Source organism: Anas platyrhynchos, chromosome 18, assembly GCF_047663525.1.
Source record: "Anas platyrhynchos isolate ZD024472 breed Pekin duck chromosome 18, IASCAAS_PekinDuck_T2T, whole genome shotgun sequence".
Lineage (NCBI taxonomy): Eukaryota > Metazoa > Chordata > Aves > Anseriformes > Anatidae > Anas > Anas platyrhynchos.
This window is the reverse complement of record NC_092604.1, coordinates 6657724-6679719: the sequence shown is the minus strand read 5'-3', so window position 1 is coordinate 6679719 and position 21996 is coordinate 6657724. Positions and strand designations below refer to the sequence as shown.

At 48.3% G+C, this 21996-nt stretch overlaps 1 protein-coding gene across 1 annotated transcript; it reads right to left on the bottom strand.

Annotated features, from left to right (window-relative positions):
* Positions 1-15792: 15792 nt before the first annotated feature.
* TLR4 (toll like receptor 4) lies at positions 15793-21376 on the bottom strand. Its single transcript, NM_001310413.1, is given in 3 exon segments — positions 15793-18719; positions 20047-20213; positions 21049-21376. Coding segments are annotated over 3 exon segments (2532 nt in total). The 5' UTR covers positions 21154-21376; the 3' UTR covers positions 15793-16459.
* Positions 21377-21996: the final 620 nt, after the last annotated feature.

The following is a 21996-nucleotide window of genomic DNA, read 5'->3' as shown; positions in this document are numbered from 1 at the left end:
ACTGGTTGGAAAATGGATTTGCTTTCAGTGAGCTGCCTCGGGCAGTGCCGCCCCAATCCGTTTTGGGTTGAAGAAGCATCACAGCTATGCTTCTGCTCCGAAAGGAAAAACGCATAAAGAGCATCTCAGTCAGAGCACAACAATTCTACTTCTATTGGCAGAAAAGAAGTAAAGTTTTTCTTGCCAATATGGCAAAGGTTCCACTGAAAATTATGCTAGTCGTGGTGGTGGAGGCTGTTCACATCGCAGGAGACATTTCCTGCTGCCAAGGAAGCATCTGCTGGCAGCTCCAAACCAGCTGGGTCCAGCAACATCACCGTGGCCACCTGGGGGCTGGGTGGCAGAGGCGAGGCAGCCCTGTCCCACCAGCCATGCATTGCATCCACCTCTTTGCTGTTCCTGTGAGCCTTGATAGCAGAGCTGCCGCAAAACACTGCTGATTTTGAGCCCACGGGGAGTCGCAGCCCCTTTCATGAGCAAAGACAAGATGCACAGAGGCAAGGCAGCTCTGGTGCTAGCAAGGCTCCTGCACTGCAGCGCTCGGGTGGCATTTCTGCAGATATTTACAGTTGCTCTCCCAGGGTGTCTAATAGGACCATCTGGAAACATCAGAGCTCAGAGGGAGCTCGGAGTGGTTGTGGCAATTCCAAGCAGCAGGAGATGGATGTATGGGGCTTCATAAAAGCCTTTGCGAGGATATGACACAGGCAGCCCTCATCTCCTGCAGCACTGGAAGGAGAGAAAGGACACAGCGTGGCTCCTGGAAGGGCACGCAAGCCTGGATTGCCTGCAGCGTGCTTTAGATTTGGTGTGTGCACCTCCCCTGCACGTGCATGTGCACACCTGTGGGTGTGTGCACAGCTGTGGGTGTGTGCAGGCCCTGGGCAGAGCAGCTCCATCTGATCCTCCTGAGTCCTTGCAAGGCTCCAGGAGGAGCAGACCTGCAGCCTGCAGGTCTCCTGTTCACCAGGCAGGTTCAGGTTTAGGGAACAGGCTCCAAAATCCCTAGCACAGCAGTGCACCTCAGGCATCACAAGGTCTGCTGGTGGTGCCAAGGGGAGGTGAAGGATGCGGTCGTTCCTGCTGCTGTGGGCTCTGGGAGGCTTCAGACTTTGCTGTTATCCCCTGGGAGAGGCACGGGAATAGGATGACAATGCCGCAACCGCTCTGCTCGCCTTCCTAAGGAGCTCCTACTTACATCAGGGTGACCCTTGCTACATTGATCAAGTACTTCACATCCCTGTCAAGCAAAACCATCTCTGTCAGCAGCCTCTCCCATCATATCCAAGAGTACCTGTGTTATCATGCAGCCTCACATCCTCGTTATGCACAAGCGGATACCTCGGTACCTCGAGGCAGATTTAACAGTCTCAGTTGTTTAACTTCCACCACGAGCCACTGCCTGACTCTTTGCTCGTACCCTTGCACCACATGATGGTCAGTGGAAACCTCAAGTTCATTTTGCAGCACAAGAAAGGTGACTGCCCATGGATGGCCAGATCTCACCTTGCTGGGACTTGCCAGATCAGCTCAACCTCGCAGCCATCCTCTGAGGGGTCAGGGTGACTCTCACACACAATTTTCAGAGTTTTGCTGGGGTGGGAGGAGAAAAAAAAGCCAGTTTGCTGAAGAACTATCAGCCATCCTAAGACACAGGCTTTATCATCTGTGCTGGAGAGGGTCTGGTCCTTGCTGCTGTGCAGAGAGGCACCAAAGTTGTGACCGTGATGCTTTGTCAGGGCTCTCTTGCACTAAGTAGCACAGAAACCTGTAAGCAGGGCTGTGCCCCAGGGCTGGTGGTCACAGGCAGCTCCCTGCTCCAAGAAACAGGCCTGGGGGACTGAAGTTTTAGGAGTACCACGAGTCTGAGCTGAGAAGTTCCACCACCCTTTCATCTCCTTATTTTGCCTTGCAATCAGTCTAATCCGGAGGCAAATTATAATTAATAAAAGGAAAGGAGATGAAGGTGGCCTTTGCTTTTAGGCAGAGTATGTGATAGGGAGCACCCTGGTGAGCATGCTTAGGAGAAAGAAGAAGCTGTGCTTCCCAGGGAGAAAATTGCAAGTGTTCATTTAGGATAAGACAGACAAGCAAAGCACAGACTCTGAGTGGTCACTGCTCCATCGTGTTACCCCAGAAAGCCTGCTCTTTCTGGGGTCCATTCCATGTGATTTCAGACAGCAAAGGAGCCAGGACCCCTGAGACAGAGGTTGGGGGGCAAGGACTGTGCCATTGTGCTTCAGTTTCCCCAGTCCTGTTGTTTTCAGCCAAGGATATTGTGAAGGTGAATGCAATATTGGCTGAGAAAGGTTCCTTGGAGGGAAGGAATGTGGACAAAAATAATACAAAAAAAAAAAAAAAAAAAGAGCAGAAATAGCATTATTACAAGCAAAGCAAAGCAGGCCATGCTATTCTGGGCTGTGCATGCAAACATCCTGCACTGCCAAGCTGGGCACCGTGTGTCTGTGTTTGGGGCACAGCACCAGGGGTGGGAGCAGCAGCATCCGTCCCCTGCAAGGACAGAGGTCCTGCAGGTGAAGTCACAGGGGTACGGGTCTAAGGGCCAGGGGAAACAGCCTGGTGCTGCTGTGGCCACACGGATGGAAGTGTGAGACTTGTACAGCTCATCTGCGTTGCAAAGGGATTTCAGGGTAGTGGTGCTGATGACCTCGTCTGGCAGGAACGCAAAACCTGGCAAAAAAAAATCTCAATTTGGTGAAATGCATGATGCATCACCTGTCCTCCATATCTGGCAGTAGTGAAAGCAATAAAAGAGCCTTCCTCTCCTGCCAGCCACCCGTGCTGCTTCTTGCCTTCCCCATCCAGCACCTGCAGCCAGTCCCAGCACTGGCATGACTTTGGCTCCTCTTGCAGAGCACCTGCCAGCACCAGAGCCTCTGCAGGAGCATCCAAGACCCATTGTGGCATGAAGCAGCTTGGACAGTGAACTTAAGACACCTGGAAATCTTCTCTTTTTGTCACCCAAAGCAGTCAGCTGGGAAGGGATGCAAATTTTGTGCTAGCAAAGGATAAAGGGACACCAGGCAGTCCTTGCTAGCAGAGCTGTGCTGCTCCATCAGGAGGAGGCTCGCTCCCTTCCAGCACCAGTGGTGCTCACCAGGCTGTGCCAGAGCCAAGCAGGGGCGATCCCCAGGGGAAACCTGCAGCCCCACACTACCTTCGGTAGCTCCGAAAAGCACTCAGGACTTGTGGCTTGTTTCTCGATGCAAAATAAAATTAAAAAAAAAAAAAATTGTCAGCAAATTGGAGGGGCTCCAGGAAAAGGAGATAAAGATGATTAAGGGTTTAGAAGGATTGACCTATGAGGAAAGATTAAAGGAACTAATTATGTACAGCTCAGATAAAGGATGAGTAAAGAGGTGATTTAATAATGGCCTGCAAACACTCAGGAAGGTGTCAACAGTAAGGAAGGGGGAGGAATTATTTAGAGTCCTTCACTGAGGAACAACACGAGTGATGGAATGAAAGGGGAAGGTTACATGAGACAACAGCACAATGCAGACAAGAAGATTTCTTTAGGGAGCAGAAAGTGAGTTAGGAGCACAGACCACTGGAAACATCTTGGCTTTTCACCCCTGAGTGACCTAAGAAAATATTTTCAAATGTATTTAGGTGCTTAAAGGCGTGGGGAAGAGATTTAGTAGGATTTTCAGGCACATTAAAGCAGGGTATGCACCAGATTTCGATGGGAGTCAGGCATCAGTTTCATCAGATGCTTACTTACATCTTTGCACAAATCAACCTGAAGTTTTATTCCAGGTCTCCCCAGAAATTCCCCGGCAGGAGGAGCTCCCAGCTGAATCCCGTGGTGCCGGGGCAGTGCAGAAGCAGAAGGGCTGATGTGCAGGAGGACATTCTGTAAAGAACCATCTTGCCTTGTCAGGGCATTGTGCATTGATCTGCACAGTCGATTTGAAAGTCAATGAGATTTAGATTCCCATGCCCATTAAAATAAAAAATTAAAAATGCCTTTGGCTCTCAAGCACCTTGGTCAGTTAAGTAGGTCTTTGATGCAGAGCGGCCGTGGGTTATCAGTGCCCAAGGTGAAGGCAGTCACAGGGAAGAGGTCTCCACAGAGCAGCACGTTCTCCCCTGAGCTCCACTTGAGTGGGTGGCCAGGACTCCAGGGAAATGTTTCTCAGTGCCACAGGTAAGTCACCTGCTGGCGTCCTGGGGACAGGGTGCATGCTTCCCCGAGCAAGTGGTGGGAACACTCGGCTCTCCTTTGGGATGGAGGAGGGTGGGAAGACATTAAAGAACAAGCAGCACTGGCAATGCAAACTGAAAGCCCAGAGGTTACCAGGATGAAACCCCAACAGAGAATAAAGAACTACAAGGCCTCTGAAGCCCATACAGAGGAAATGGCAAGTGTGGACTTTGAAGAGGATTCCTACTGCAAGCTTTCTTCCTGGTGCCCCATACAGACCTTACCCAAGACTTCAGGACCAACAAGATCTCCAAAGAGCTCAGGCAATGAAACCTATCTGGTGTGGCTCTGGTGTCACCGACATGACCGGTGCATGGAGGTTCACCATTTTACCTGTGGCTATCCACTTGGCCTTACTGCACCTGCCTAAGGTGCAAGGTCTCCCCGGGGACTGCTGTGTCCCCACCACACACCCCACAGCTGCCTGGTGGGAACCTGACCCTTTGCTGAGAACACAATGAACTGCACATCTCTGCCCCGAGCCCAGAAGCACAGAAAGTTGTGAAGCACACTTGCTTTCTCACTGTTCCCGAATACACATGCAAATTTTTTTAAAAAGAGGAGAAAAATAAAGAAACAGAATTACCAAAGTGCAAGCCTACCCGATAACCAGCTATTTGACTGTCACAGCTATCACAGCAAGTTTAGATGCTGTATGAAAATTTTGAACACAGTAATAATAGAAGGCAGGGTGAGAGGAGAGAGGTTGTGACTTGTTCGTGTTATCACCCTGAAGGATTCTTCAGGGCAAATATTCCAGAGACAGTTTTCATTAAACCACAAACTTGGCAATTTAGCCTAAAATATATATGTGTATTTTCAAGTAATTGCTTAAAAAAGGAGAGATATTTCAGAGGCCAGTTTAACCCTTTCATAGCACTTGAGTCCACTTGAAATGATATGAAAGAGGAAAGTTAAATACAAAGATAAATGTATAAATGGCCAGAGTTGCTATGGAAATGTAAGAGGATGGAAATTGAAAGTCAATAGAGGACTAACTTACTGTTCAATTTTAAAAATAGTCTTTCTATACAGAAATGGAACATCTTTCAAATCTCTGTTGGCCTGTATTATACAAAATGGGAAGTGGTTTTGTGCCTGGGTACATCTATTTAATGCTGCGTGCTCAATCTGCAGACTGTATGGCCAATGGCACACGCTAAGCGGGACCTGTTCTCGGGTTATTGCTCCATCTCCATCTATATCTCCATTACGGCCCTGGTGATAAATGTCAGCCCTGAAAAGCACAGGTATGTGGGTCAAAGTCTGGGGGATATAATGTCAAATAATTTGCCAAATAAATTGCCAATAATTTGCAGGGATTCCAGGTCAGCTCTGTTCACTTTTTAAGGCAGTTTCCCAAGGAAACCAGGCATGTGGTTTTAGGCCAGCTGGCCCACAGGCGCTGCATAAAAGTTTTCTAAACCTGCTGGCCTGCGATCAGAGGTGATGGAACAATAGAGGTCTCAGAGGAATAATGTTCTAACTCGCTTTGTAAGGAAGGGTGGACTCAAATTAGCAATTCTTCCCATCATCCTTCCACTTCTCACCCCACTCCCAGGCTGTGATACAGGCTCAGCCGCCCTACCCAACACCAGAGACCCCACATGGGAGACGACCGTAGGAAAGCAGGCTTCCCGTTCCACTGCTCACGGGATGATGTGTTATATTAAGATAAATGTAATGCACTTCTCTGGTTGCATTCGGAGAGGGAGAAAGAATTATGTTTGAATAGCATAAAGCTCTGTCCATGAGCGGCATACCAAGTGGGAAGGGGGCTTTGGCTCAGACTGCCCGCACGCACCCTCCCTCTCCCTTGCACTACCAGGGCTTGCTGCTGTATTTGTTCTCCTACAAGAATTCAAAGTTCTCCTCCCAGATTCAAAGTCATCACGTCTCACATCTCAAGGGCATGATTCCTTGAGCCTTGTTGCCTTCTCTGCCCCTTTGCTGTGGTTTCCCCACCTCTTTCTCAGCCGGCCCAATGCAGAGCCCTGGGCAGGAGAGTGGAGCAGCTCCAGGACCCCCTTCCTGCCCACATTGCCCATGGAACAAGCCCTGGCACCCCTTTAGCAGCCAAGCTGAGTTTCCGACAGCTGGAGGCATCTCACTGACTTCAGCACAGAGAAGCAGAAAAAAAAATAGCAGACACAGAAGTTGCTGAAATTCAGCTTTGCAGGCGAAGAGCTGGCTCAAGTTTCAGGCTTGGCAAAATAATTCCGTTGCTTCCTTTTTCAGCCGCATTCCCCAAGTCTAGCTCCGTCTTCTACAAGGAGTTTGAAAGCAATCCACAGCACCAGCAGGATTCTCACCAGCCCCATCTCCCAGCCCGCTAGAAACAGGCCTTTAAAAATAGTTGCATGCCACTGGGTGGGATTTTCTTCTGCAGGTGCTGTGCAATACAGAGCGAGATGAGATTCTAATCATAGCTCCCTCACAGAGGGAAGGGTTCAGAGTTTAGCTGCGCGGCAGCAGCCTCATTTTCACAGCAATATCACTATATTCCCTGGGTGTCAGGGGAGCACATATTGCTGTCATTTCCCCACGCTGTGTTTGGATATCAGATGCAAAGAGCAGCAACGACGCGCGCAGATATCACCAAGCCCATCACGCCACGCTGGAGGAGAGCAGCCCGTGTGTTGGACCCGAGCATCTGCTCTGAGCTCAGCTCCAGCAGCGCTGGCTGGGTGGGTGCTGCTGGAGGAGGAGGTGACAGAGGTGTCCCCACTGTCCCCCTGGGGCCAGGCAGGGAAGCTGGGGTTCGAGGCTGCGGTCCCCAGCGTGCACATGCACCACATGGCTCAGTGCCCACCGAGAGGTGTGTTTCTTCCTCTCTTTTAGCACCATGCTGGCCTGTGAGAAACTCCCCACGCTGTAAGACACACGGATTTCCCCCAAATTAGCCAGAACCACCACATTTCTCTGTACAGCAAGACGCCACCAGCCTGCTCAAGGTGTGCGACCTGCTTGGCGTGAGTGCTTGTTCTCTCTAGCTGGCTGCATCGCCAGGAGCCAACAGCTGTCCCCGCTGGACGGGCTCTGCTTCTCCTGCCAGGTCCCTTCACAAAACTGCTGACAGTCCCCGGGAGCACAGGGCCCCCACCAGAGCCTCAGCACCTGGATCTCCTCCTCCTGGGTGCCTCAAGACATGGGGGGTTTCTGACAAGGTCTCCCAGCCTGGTCCAGAGAACGTGCCCACCATCTGCTAAGGTTCAGCGGCTGAAATGCAGGTGGGAATGGCACCAACACCACACAGCACAGACCATAGCTCCTTCTCCTTTTATTTTCCCCGTTATTTGGCACTGTCTCCACTGAGCCATGCCTGCTGCCTTGTGCCAGCTCACACAGTCAGGGCTGCAATAGCTCTGCGGTAGGGCTGTCTTCTCTATTTCTCCATTGCTGTTTTTTCAGAAGTTTGAGTCTAGCCACTTACTGTATCCTTGAGGTGCACAATGCATCGCCAGCTTATTTATGGTTAAAGGATATTTTCTAATGGAGATCCAAGCCGAAAGACCACTCCAAGGACTCTGTCTGCCACAAACAGACCCTGGGGGAATCCTGAGCTGTCCTTCTGGCCCAGCATTCATCTCCTTTGGTTGTTTTCCTGTTGTTCTTCCCTCTGTGATGTACAGTCCCTTCTTATGCCCCAGATTTTATGAGGATGGTTCATTTTTAGACATTTTCTGCAATATTAAAGTAAATAGACTCTATGCTTTGCTTTAAGTACATGGAAGAAGACAGTGGGAATCAGCCTGGGTAGAGTGTGCTTGCCCTCGATCCAGCAGCCTGGCACGACCTCGGGAAGGATGTGAGCATTTGGGGCTGCCTGGAGCATTTGGGGCTGTTGATCTGGGTTCCCAGCCTGGAGCACCCCTCCAGCCAGCACTTGCCCTGGGGGCCTGGCAAAGCTGCCCAGGTGAATATTTGTGGGCTCACTGCAGGACCCCGTAGATCAAAATCATGGTGGCAGAGGTGATGTTCATCACCTGGACTCGAGCGGTCACAGCCTCATCCCCGAGGGGAAGCTTTCAGAAGCAAACACAGATTACTGCATAGCTATACCCACAGCCCTGTGTCACCCACACCCTACCCACAGCCAGAAAACCATAGATGACTGCCAAGTCACCCCAGCGTGACCACGATGCTGGGACCTACCCTTAGACACACACCTTCGCACAGGCAGATGTTAATACAGATGTATGGCAGGGCTGTCAAACACCGTCCCAGGGCAGTTCTGTGGTTACCAGCAGCGAAGCTATTAAACCCTCTTTGCAGCCCCATATGCATTCACTTCATGCATTTAATCCTGACAGCCCTAGTAAATTCTTCCTGAAAAGAAAAGAAAACCCTTGCTTCCCCTCCCCCTGAGCTACCACTTCTTGTTAAATGTCATTAAAAGCAGAACCCACAATAACATCAGTCCTTGCTGAAGGTTGAAACCACCTTGACTGCAATCCTGGTGTGGCACTGGAGGAAAAAAAATAAATAAATAAAGGAAAAAAAACCAGATACTTCCTTCCACTTCTCTGTCAGCTCCACTTTGCATCAAAATCTGCTTTGTATGTCACACAGTTATTAAAGTTGTGGATTGCGGCTTGCAGCGTGTGCGTGTGAATGCGAGTGTGTCTGTGCCTGTGTCTCAGAAACTGGGTCACCCGGAGAGCGCTCCGTGAAAACTCTGCCCTGACAAACCCAGCCTGGCAACACTCAAAGATACCCCTTACAATGTGTTTTTTTCCTGCCTCCCATCGTGCTTTGAAAGGAGAAAATAATACTACTTTCTGCTGTATTTTTGTATCTTTTATTCAGCAGCTTCCTGAAGGTAAATAACCTCTGGCAGGCAAATCTAAGGGGATGCTCCTATCTCGCTTGCCGTCTCCTCACACTGAAATCATGATATGCTTTGCTTTCATGAGGCTCTTTATAAAACATTCACTTTTTCCACGAGAAGCAGCTATCACAGAGGGTAAGCGGCTCCCCAGGTCTGGCTGCAGCTCCAGTCCCAGCATCTTCACCCCCCCCCTTGCAGCTCCAAACCCCCAGGGATGAAGAAAGCGGCGCCCTTGGGACAGGTCCCAAAGGGTGTCCCTATCCTGTGCTAATGTGCCCAGCTCTAACATGCTCAGTTTGTGCAGTTTCTGCCTGAGGCTGTGTCGATTCCTGCCTCCCCCTGCCCCAGCTGCTGAGATTTGGGGACCAGCGGAGCGTGGCATGGGGCTGGCCCAGCGCAGCACCAGGCTGCTGGGGGGAACCCAAACTTGCAGGGTCTGTGCAGGAGAGAAGGACGAGGAGCAGAGAGGGGGAAGACCCTGGGGTTTTCTTATTAGCAGCTTATTTCAATACAGAGGAGGGATGGCAGAAAGAACTATATTGGCAGGGAGGGTTTTAACTGGAGGGCAAAACTGCACAGAGGGTCCTGGGCATAAAACACTGCTTTCTTTTGTCACTGCACTTATTTTCCATAAAGAAAGCAAAATTTAAGTGACTGCGAGGAGAACTGGTGACAGGAAAGTGGTTGGAAGGATCTAGCTCCAGGCACATATTTGCTGGCAGGGGGAGAGAGCCGTGGAGCACCCCAGAAACCCCAGGATGGAGGAAATGGGGCTGGGGAGCACAAAGTGGGGTTTTTGTAGGCCCTGGTCCAGGCCGCACCTGTCCTGGGTGCTCCAGCTCTGTAAATCCCACTGTACAGAGACATCTTAACGAACTCATTAACTTAACGAACAGAGAGAACAAGGCAGGGGGGATACAGCAGGCAGCGTTTCTCATCTCGGGACACTCGGCAGCACCCGCAGCAGGAGGGGATCGCAGCAGGCCCCGCTCGGCCCCGTGCGTCCCCCGGTTAATGCATTCAGCAGAGGGTCCAGGGGATCTGGAAGGAATGAATTGTCGAAGGCAAGCGATGGCAGGGGAATTACTGCTAATCCTTCGAGCTGGCCCAGGCACTCCAAAGGATTTAAAGACTGTTTAAAAAAAGTTAAAAAAAAAAAGAACACCCCTCCCAGCCGCCCTTCTCTCACATATTTCGGTCACTCAGTGGGAGCTGAAAGAGAGCAAATAGAAACTTTGAGGAGAGGAAAAGGATGAGAGCTAGGGAAAAGAAGAGATAAACACTGGAGATTAGATCTTGAGAAAAGTCTGTTTTACCCTCTCTGGGAGTGTAGGCTGCAATTAAATCTCTTTTGCCTAACAATACCCCATTGTTATTTACACAGCACTCGAGACACCAGCCCTCTCTTATCGCTGAGCTGCCTGCACTATCCGAAACCCTCTGGCTGGAAGGATACAGCCCCAAAACTTAGAGGGGGGTGAGCTTTGCTTCAGCTGAGGAGCTGCCCCACTGCCCTTAATGCCTTAGAGCAGAGGTTTGGGGAATCTTGGGGACTGTTTGTTGCCTCCCCGCCATGCACCTGAGCTGCAGCCATGGCCGAGGCTCTGCTTCCATCCCCTTCCAACCCTCTCCTCTCCACCAAGAGCTCTCCAACCATCTGTCCATGCTCACCAGCAGAACAAGGCTGGCATCACCCATGGGATGTGCATCTCCATCCCTCTGGCACAGACCCAGGTCCCAAACCAGCACCCACTCAGGAATGTGGGCCACGGAGCTGCCACAAGGCCAGGAGATATATCAATACCATTGCTAAGGCTGAAGAGGCCCACGGATGTGATCTGGGCAGCCTGTAAATAAAGACATAGTTTCAGGTGCAGATGTTTCATCTGCTAAAAAGGGAGGCTTCAGGGGGAAGCAATGCAATGCAAGAAATCTGGTTATAGGAAGTGCTGTCATGCTTGTCTGAAATGGCACCGAGTGACAGCAACAGCTCAAATCACACTTTGTGCAGACCGAAGTTGTAGGGAGCATTGCAGAACAAGTTTAGGGTTCCCCCAATGAACACGTGAAGGCATGCACATAACAGATTTCAAGGCCACAGTACCAGCTGCTTTTAAATATATTTAAATGATGCCTCAGCCCCTCTCCCCTATGTGAGTGGGAGCCTCTGGGAAGTGCCCATACAGGGAAGACATGAAGAGGATCATTAAAACAAGATTTCCATCCTGGATGTATCAGGCTGAAGTTCTGAGAGGGCAAACCAGGCTCTGCAGCAAGGCAGCTGCAGGGTGAGGATCTCACAGGTCCTGAACCTGGGCTTCCCCTGGCAGGACTCACTGAACTGAGCGCACACAGCTCTCAGGAGCGATGCAAAGCACACCACTGCTGCCTTAGTCATGCTCTGAATAGGCACCAGTATGCAAAAACTTGACAGAAAGCCAGCTTCTCAGAGGCACTGATTTCACGTCATTTTCCTATCAGTATTACGCATAAAGGGGGCACCTAAAAACAGTCTCACCACAGAGCTTCTGCCTTCGAGGTGCTTTAGGCTGTCAGTGCTGGAAACCCTGGGGCTAAGCCACCTCCAGCGACTGAGCTGCTAATACGCAGCCACTGTCCCTGAAATGCTGCACCAAGCGCTTTCCTATTCCCTCTTTTTTTTTTTTTCTTGTTTTTCAAGGCTTTTGCCAGAGCTGCACCCAATTAAATGATGTTTCTCTCTCTGCATGCAGCAGCATGAGGAGGTCTGGGCTGACTTTGCCCTCCACACAACCTTGGTGCTGAGGAAGGTCAGCACCCCTGGCAGATGGGCTCCCCTTCTGGAAGTTCTGCCTTTGCTGCTACTTGTCCCAGCTCTCCGCCTGAGCTGCGACGGCAAAGAACAACTTGTTAAGGAATAGTTTCTTTCCCACCCTCTTAGACTGCTCGCAGTCAGTCTCAGGCAGTTCGTATTGATTGCCTGCACTTACTTGAGATGTTTTGCAAAAAGCACTTAGTGAAATTCATTCTGGGGATTTGTCAGTGTTTTTTTATGGCCCCTACGACATATGTGATACAGCCAGGTGAAGGTTTAACTTTCAGAGGGTCAGCGTATGAGCTCTTGTGGAGGTGGAATTTCCATTTTGTAAAAAGTTTTGCTTCTCAGCACAGTACAAAGCCAAAAAATCACAAGTTTTGAGTTTTTTTAATTTGTGTAGGTGGAAACATTTTTGTATTTTGCTTTTGTTTTGGAAGGTTAGTCAGATTATAAAAATTGAAAGAAATTTCAGAACTAAAATTTATTTTGACACACAACAGCCTGAGACTAAACCATTATTTTAAAAAGTGATGTTATGGAGCAACTTAACTTTTTCTTTTTTTTTTTTTAAACCTTTTTTTCCAACCTCTCCAAAACATTGTTAAGATCGCTGTTTCCATGGGAAGTGACTGTTCCAAGATTACAACCCCATGCAATACTGAGCCAGAAACCCTGCTATGACTATTTCTGTTCCATAGATTCTCTGCGCTACCTCATTAAATTACATAAACCACCTACAAAATAGCATTTCCCAAAGGACAAGCACTCTTCCAGAAAAGTTTCAACCTGTTCTTGTCAAATATCAGTCAGTCCAGAGAAACCAGCTGCTTTTCCTTGTTGTGTTGTGTGTTTTTTGCTTTTTTTTTTTAAACTGACACTAGAAATCTGTGCTAATACTTGGGGAGGCCAAGGGAGCCTTCATGCAGTGCACCTCCTGCAGCCTGCCAGATCTGGGCAGGCAGAAATGCCAGTGGCTCTCTTTTCCATTTTTACATAATGTCCCTGCTACAGTGTGGAGACCACAAATGCAATCATGCTAACAAGGGCTTGCTCAGTTCAGAGCCCTCGCTGCAAACTACATCTTAGTGACGATGCTGGCACATCATGATGCCTTCCTCGGAGACATCAATCTCTGCCACGCAAGTAGAACCGGAGCTCTGTCTGTGCTGGTGCTTCACTTGGGTCAAATTAAGCACATATTGAAATCAGGGCACATCCCTGTTACAGATGAGATGAAATTATCTTGGCTGCAACAGCCCTTTGGAGCTTCATCTCCATCTGTTTTTATGACCCGGGCCACATAGATGCTTTAATAACTGGAACATGCTCTGCTATTTACATGAGAGATGAACGCAGACCTGCACGGATGTTTGGTTGCTTTCTCATTTATTCACCCACATGAGTAAATAATAATATTAGAGCTACCTGCTGCACAGTGAACACTTTCAAACAAAAATGCGTACCAACGTATTTGGAGACACGAATGTTCTTTTGGAAATTGGCTTCCCATAACAAGGGCAAATATACACGCGTGTGATCTACAATATTTTTTCTTTGACCTAGCACTGTTTTGGTTTGAGAGGAAGATTTGCCCTTATTTTAGTGGGAAAAGAAAGTTGTTCTGAGTCTTCTGAAACCAAATCTAATTTTTCTCTGCTAGATAAATAGTGAAAATACAATTGCTCACAGCCTTTTCCCTCCTCATCTCATAAACCACAGAGTACTTTTGGTGGCAGACGGTCACTGCCAGGTCAGGCTGGGAGCATCTTACCCGGCAGAGGCTGTGGCTGCAGAGGTGGAAAACTGCAGCACGCAGCCCTGCCTGGCACCCAGGTCCCATCGAGGGGTGTTTGCATCCTCAGCCAGCCTGTCCTGCTGAGCATTGTGCCTTGCAGCAAAAAATAAAAAAATAAAAAAAAATCGTGGTTCTGATGAAGGTCTTGACAATAAAATAAATCAGCTTGTATCTTCAAAGCACCAGCTACTGCTAAGGCTAAGGGAAATATCTAAATGCATCGAGGGAAAGAGGAATGGTGTTGACTGGGCTCGCAGAGGATGAACATCATCCATTTCCCTCGCTTTCTGAATGCTCCAGTCTCCGTCTCACCATCTCCCTCCCCTCACACCTTCCAGGAGCTGTGATAGCTTTGTGCTTTCTCTTGGGTGGCAGGAAGGCCCGGGGCAATTCACATATCTGCCTCTGCTGCAGAGACTCTGAGCGTGTTTGAAGAGGACGAGGATGACAAGCGACTGGTTTCTGCTTAAACTGTACAGGTGGGAGCCTCCTCTCATCATCGCCCCTGCTCTCCTCCTGAAGTTGCTTTGATATTCAACAAACACTCGCTTTTTAAACAATACTGTCCTAAACCCTTATTATAATGCCCAGAACCACTTGCAGACTTTCTGAAACCCATTATTATAATTACAATCAAGAATCATAGGAGGCTGTGCTTTGTGCCAGAAATATATATACACTGAATTGTTTGCAGAGGAGCCGCAGAGAGAAAGAGCGAGGGAGAAATGCTGCTTCCGTGCTGCTCAATTCAGGAGCTGTAACTCCCACCCTATTTCATTTTCCCTCGTCCGTTTTCCAATTTAACTTGTGGCTGCTGAGATCCGGGCTAATATTTGCTTTGTCCTCCGTGCTCTCCTATGGCCTTGATGCAGGGAACCTTAAGCTGTGCCCATGTCTCTTGTGCCTCCACCTACCCCAGGTGGGGCCCCCACCAGACCCCAAACCCTGCCCTGGTGAGGATCTGGGGTGCCGCAAGATGCAGTGCTCTGGGCAGTGCAGTCAGGACAGAAGCAAGGAGCATTTTGTTTCAGAGATGGCTGCAACAGTGCTCAGAAGATGCAAGGAGCATTTTGTTTCAGAGATGGCTGCAACAGTGCTCAGCAGATGCAAAACAAGCTGTCTGGGCAAGGAAACGCAGCATCCAGCTTAGTTTTATTAAAGCTTTGCCTCATGGGTCACAAAAGACCTTAGAGAGGGCTGTAGGGTTTTAGGTAGTGTTATCCCGATCTACTGCTGACAGAGCTCATGGGGTGGGGACCGTGATTCGGCTTTTGCCAGCACGAGCCCTGAAATTAGCTCTCCCTTTTTCGAAAAACAGTGCCTGAAGTCAATCTCGCCTATCACTGGCTTCCATGGCGATGTCACTGGCTGGTGCTGAGAAAAGTGAGATGGATCAGGCCCTTTCTTCTGAATAAATATCAGATCTGATTCACCACTCAATTGCTTCTGTTTTACCTCTGTAGAACGTCATTGATTATAGAAGGATTTGCAAGTTTAAAACTAGACTAATTCAGTGATTAATCCCAACCAAAGCCTTCTGTAAATAGAGACCAATACTCCAGCAGCATTCAATATTCAACACATCAATAGAGTTCTCAGCAATATGACTGAATGGCATTTAGAGTTCCCCTCCCTTTATTCAGGGTAGTGCTGGGATACATTTAGTTTAGCTAACCCAGACTTTTCACCTCGTTCTCTTCTCCCTGGGAAATGCCAGGCACGTTCCCTGTGAAACAAAAGCAAAACTCTCCCTTCCAGCCTCCGACACGTTACTGCAGCAGCCAAACCCTTCAGGCACCCAACGGGACCAGAGGATGCCACAGGGGGGTGGGGGAAGGAAGAGGGGCTCATGGCTGGGTCTGACCATATCTAAGGCCTGTGTCATCCCATGGGCTGGAGACTCCTCTGGCACCTTCCACCAGTGAATTAAGGCTGGTAGATGTGGTAGAAAAGCTTATTGTAGGAATGTGTGGCTCTAAGGAGACATTGGACCAGGAAAAGCGACTGTGGCAAAGAAATATCTTGACTTTAAAGATTTTAAGCATTTCTGCAGCTTCTTCTGGTCCCACTAACCTTCAGATTGCACACAAAAATCCCAAACCACTCCCCCATATGCTATGTAATTTGGACATAAATAAGAGTTGTAGGTCATGGAAATATCTGTGAGTTTCAATATTTGGTCTTGGTACAAATAAAATAGAGATTTTAAGCATTAAACATTTTGGGGAAATTTCCCACCACTAACAACCTCCCCACACACTGATGACATAACTGCTCAGCTTCACCGAGTGGCTGTAGGGCAGCCCATTTTCCTCCGTAGGGATTTTCCCCTGAGTCATGGCTCCTAGAAAGGCTTGCCCAATATTTTTGGGATCCAAATATTGCTTCTCTTTCCTGTTCCTTTGCTCTTTCCAGGAAGTCCTGGGGTCTACTCAAAGTGACAGACCGTGAAGTTCCACTGAGTGTCCCCTAGACCCAAATCCTGTTTCAGAGGCAGACAAATGGATGGATCTTACCATCATTCTTACATCCATTCACCAGCCTACAAGACCTACAAGAATTGCTGGACCAGCTTCAGCTGACAGCTACAGACAATCACAGAGCTCAGGCATCTGCAGCTCTTCTAGCTGCTGTCACTCCTTGGCTTGCAAGTTCCCATGAGCCATGAGAGAGTGTTTTTGTAGTGCTTTTACAGTGCCTCTGTCCACCTCCTCCAGCTCTGAACAGCCACGGAAGAGCCAGCTTCTGAGCACCAGCCATCATCAGCCAAGGCCAGGATGGGAGACAAAACTGAAGTGATCTTTCTCTTCACATGAGCTTTTCCTCCTCGTGATTCCATTTTTTGCCCTGTAGCAGGACTCCAGTGAGCTGCCTCCAGAAGATATGCTTGCTTATCTCCTTGTCTTTCCACTCCAGATAGGTGTTCCTCCTGAGGTATCGGGACAGCCCCAGCTTCTGCCTCAGCAAGGTCTTATTCACTTCTTCGAGTACAATCATGATGATTCCAGCCTTGTCTTCAACCAGCTGCCAGGACTGGGCAATGTCAAACTCAAAGCTACACCACTTGCTCTCCAGAAAGTCGGTAGAGATGACTGCAATGACATTTCTGCTACTTAGAAAACCTTCTTGGATGATGTTGGTGACAATGGGTACCCCTGGTAGGAAATCCCTGTAGTAAAGACAAAGTTGGAAGGGAGGTTTTCCTCCTTCTAAGGGTTCGACCAGTTCTTTTATCACCCATTCTTGGTCTTTGCTGGAGTGGATAACAAAGGCATCATAGGTGGTTCCCCTTTCTGCAGAGTGTTTACACCCACTGAGCAGCACCAAGAAGTAGTAGAGCTGGAAGTAGTACTTGTAAATCAGGAATATGAACACCAATGCAGCAAGCAATATGACCACTGAGCATGCCACCATGCCTGGGTTGGGACGGCAGGAGAACAGGTAGAAGCTTGACAGGCTCAAGTTCTTCATGTATGCAGGTGTGTGGCATACCATTAAATGCTCGTTCTGCAGCAGGTCCTCCTTTTCTGTGATCCATTTCATAAAGTTCAGGTAACTGCAAGAGCATTCAAACAAGTTGTGAGAGAGATCTAGGTAGACCAGACTAGCAGGCAGGATTTCCAGGGCTGAGTCCAACAGGACACTCAGCTGGTTGTGGCTGAAATCCAGGGCTGTGAGAGCTTGGAGTGGCTCGTAGACTACAGGATCGAAGGTCAGGAGCTTATTGTTGCTGATGTTCAGCTCTTTTAGTTCAGACAGAGCATTAAATGTGCTTTGATCCACCTCTACTAATTTGCAATTTGAAATATCCAAGATGTGGAGGTGGCTCAAGTTTTTGAAGTTATTGGACAATTTATTGTTCTCAAAGGAGTTGCCTGCCATCTTGAGCACTTGCAGAGAGTTCAGACCGTGAAATATATGATCGGATTTAACATGAGTTTTGGTATAGGAAATGTCAAGGTATATGAGTTTCTGAAGGGATAGAAAGACAGGGTAGGTGCCATGGTTGTCTAACTTCGTGTGCTGGAGGTCCAAGTATAAGAGATTCTTCACATTGGTGAAGTCTCCGGTCAAACTGATGTCAGAATTGAAGCTTAAGTTCAAGTGTTTCAAGTTTGCAGACCCAGGAAACTGAGGAGAACAGCATGAAGTGAAGGAGAGCCGATTCTCACTCAAGTCTATGACCTCCAGGTAAGTTAGATTCTTAAATTTCTGCCGGAAGCTATTAAGGTGTTTGCTCTGGGTAATACGAAGCACTCTCAGCTCCTTAAAGAGGGACAGCTTCACAGCAGGCACTTCCTTAAACTTGCATTTCTTGCATTCCAGACGTTTCACTTGAGGAGACATAGGAACCTCTGACACCTCTTCAAGTTGGACGTTCACCAGACGAATACTGGAGACGTTGCCTATGCAGTTAAAAAGAGTGTCCGTGTCATTCTCAAAATTCCTGAAACAGGTTAAGACAAACTCCTGCATCTGTACCTGGCAAAGTCCACTCAGGAGTCCATTCTGAAACTCTCCCAGTTTCAGACTGTCCCTGAATTCTCCAACTATTAGTCTGTTGACCTGTAGCCCTGCCAGGCCGTGAAGAGAAGTGCGCATGTCATGGAAGTTCTCAAAAGAGGACCTCAGAAGCAGTTCACCAAGATGAATCTTTGCAAAGGACCCCGGCTGGATGTATTTTATACTATTCAGAGAGAGCACCAAGGTGAGGTTGAGCCTGTTTGCTTCTCTCAGGGCATCAAGGTCTCCTTTGGAGATATATGTAATCTTATTGGAGAAAAAGCTCAGGTGCCTGAGAGAGGTCAGGTTAGAAAAATACTTGGGAAGCTTCAATGAAGCAATGCTGTTGTGGCCCAAATTCAGCTCCTGTAGGGTATGCAAGTGTCCAATCGGTAGGTCAGTCAGAGAGGATATGCCGGTTTCCACCAATACTAGTTTTTTCAGAGATGTTAAACCATAGAAGGTTGCTGACCCCAGGTACTGGAGGGAATTGGCAGTTAAAATTAAGGTGGAAAGTTCATGAAGATCCACAAAAGAGTTATCTTCTATTGTATGGATGTGGCACCTGTTGGGCAAGAAGAGGGGATAAATGTACATGAATGAATAAATGTACTTTTACTCTACGTTCACCAACACTACTGCACTAAGTGCTAATGCAGTGTTCTCAGACTTAACATCTTGCTGGAGCTTAGCTTGGCATTGCTGTGCTCCTGAATCCAACTTCTCCTTCCTCAATCTGCAGGTGAACATAGTTATTTCCCAGCAAGGAGCATCATTAACCAGCTGTGCAAAAGGAACCTTCCCATAGCAGGAGAACTTCTCTCTCCTCCTCGTCCTAGATCTGAATTTTATTTGCAAAGCAAGAGACCCAGAGCTATGGTCAAAATTCAGGCAGGCAGCAGGACAGAAGCATTTTAGTTTTCTTTTTAGGCCAAAGTAAGACTCTGATGCTCATCATTGATGGCAGAGCCAACCAGATGGAGGACTCCCTTACATCTTGCACTCTCACAGCTTCCAGACTCTCTCAGCAACAGCTGGGCAGTCCCCCTGGCACCAGACTGATGCAGCAGTTGCAAAGCTCACAACCCAGCAATTTTGCTGATATCTGAGAGGGAACAGACCCCTGGTTGTGTTGGTTCTAAAACAGAAAAGAGAGAGTGAAGAGAGTGGCTGCCTAAAGGTGGTTTCATATGAGAAGACCCAAAGTTCGAGACCCAAACCCATTCTGTAATGAACTCGAGCACAATGAGCTTTACAAGCCAGTCAGTGCCTTACAGCAAACATGCTCTGCCACTCAGCTACTTCAGAGCTGTAACTGTGATGGGACTGAGTGACATTTTTCAGTGAAACAATTTACCCATAGAAACTGTTGTCTCAAGTCAATGGAAATTATACATCAATTCAAATTTGCTAATAAGCCTCCCTCATCTCCTCCCCCAGATATGTGAGTAGAAAGGAAGAGATCTGTTGATATTTTAAAACAACCACCTTTTACAAAATGAATGTACCTTTTTTTTTTTTTTTCTTTTAGATGTGATTAGAAAAACAGTTCACCCAAGATGTTCCATGTTCTACTTTGGAGTTTTTGTAACAGTGAAAAGTCTGGCATTTTTCTTGTTCAGAAAGAAGTAAAGAAGTAAAACATCCTCCTCCCTCTCACATCGTGTCCTACAATATCAGACTGACAGGCCCAACCCTGAGAGAGTGTGCCCTCAGTAACTGGACTAAAATCTGTACATCAGTGCCATGGGCATGTGCAGAGAGACAGACAGAGGGATAAAGTCAAGAGCAAAACAACAAACAGCCAAAATGAACAAGACCCCAAAATCTGAAACTGTTGAGGCCCAGCTGGGGTAAGGTTGACCAGTATCCACATAAAAAAGGCTCATTACCTTGAAAGATCCAGAAGCTGCAGTTCAGGGACTGATGAAAAATAATTTGAGCTCAGTGATTTCAGATTGTTGAAGCTGAGGTCCAGCTCCTGGGTGGTGTTTGGGACTTCAGGGGGAACTCCAGAGATGTTCAGCCCCATGCATCTGAAAGCTTTGCTAGGGATGACCTGTAACAGTGGCAGATCCTTTCAGTCAACACTCACTCTTCACAAAATACCAGAAAATTATACTGTCAAGAAAGCAGGAGCAGAGCAACTATCACACAGTTCATTTCTAAGTGAACTTCGAAGTTCAGTTCTAAATGAGCCGCCCTGAGCTTCAGGAAATAATCTCATATATCCTAAGCACCTCTCCCACCTCTGGTAGAACCAGTCCTGCTCCCCAGGAGGAGCTGCATTTCTTGCTGATTGAAGCAGGTACAAAACCAGAGGACAGTGTTCCTCGAGGCTATGGATGAACCAGCAGCAACCTCTGAAAGAGCCAGCGAAACGAACACAGGGGGATGTGTGGTGTGCCCTGGATCAGCGCTCAGCTCTGACACACTGCAGAGAAGCAGGCAGCTCTAACAGAAATTGCTCTGTGAGTAATAAGTAAAGTTTGCAAAAGGCAGTTCATCAGTGCCAGGTGTTTGGGGTACCGGTGAAGTCACTCTACAGCACAAATCAGGCTAAAATATCATAATTTGCAGAGTTTTTAGACAAGGCTTGGATCTCTTCCTGAAGGGATACATAATCTATTAGTTTAGCTGTAGTGTAGTAACCTCAGAGGTACAGAAAGCCAAGAAGAAGAAATGGTTTGTGCTGCTTGTTCTGGTTCTCAGGTGTTTTTGAGACCAGCGTTTACTTCAAATATTTCAATTGCCTTGGTAACAGCCTTGGAAGAAAGATGAGCTTCCGTAAGAAAACTAACACACGACAGATCTGATGCACAAATCTCCCAAGCAGAGGGGAAAGTTGCACCGGAGAAGCAGAAGGATTTCGTGCTCGTGCAGAGATCACGTACCTCCAAACAGGGACTGAGGAGGCAGCCTGCCAGCTGCAACAGGATGAGCACCAGCTGCAGCAGCCCCACAAATGTCCACGGGAGGAGAGCTGCTCTCCTGGGCATCTTCAGGAGGCCAGGCACGCAGGAGAAAGCACCATGGGTGTCACACACGGACCCGGAGAGAGAAACCTCCTGAAACGCCGAGCGCTGCCTCCCACCGCTCCTGCTTCTCACTGCACGTCACTGCGAGCTGCAGAGAACAAGGGGAAGTGAAACTGGTGACTGCCCAGTTTCTAGACATGCTTGGAGTGACTTGCGCTTCTTGCAACTCTGTGTTTAAAAAAAGGAAGAAAAAAAGGAAGTACCAAAAGGTGTAGTTTGGACTAGAACTTAAACAGCAATATGAGTTGTACCGCTGTGTCACTTGACTCGATTACCTCAGATTAGCTCAGGCTAAATTGGTGGAGAAAAAGGGAAACTTGTGAAATTGTGAGTCCAATTTCAAGAAGGCCAGGTTTCACATCCCATAATGTGAATGCACTGTGTAGAGCAAATGAGTCTCTGCATTCGTCCCCCTGCCACGCTCCCAGGACAAGTTCACGCCTTGGGCCCATGTCTTCCTGAGCCCAGTAACTATTACGTTACTGGTTTAGCTATGGCTGAGCTCTCATGAACACACACCTAGGATTTACCGGGCCTTGGTATCGCATCATCCCAGGAAGAGGCTGCACAGGGCCATGCACAAGGGCAAAGCAGCGGAGATCTGACCATGGAGCAGTCAAAGCCCCAGGCATGGCTCAGCCTGCAGCACCGCGCTGGGCTCCCTGCTCCCCTGCCCTTGGCTGGGACAAGCTGGGAGGGCTGGGGTCAGGGTTTGAAGCCTTGCTACAAAATCAAGTCAGTGGAGGGTCATCTCAACACCATCCTTAACTCACGGTGTAGACACAGCTGCTGTTTCTGGGGGAG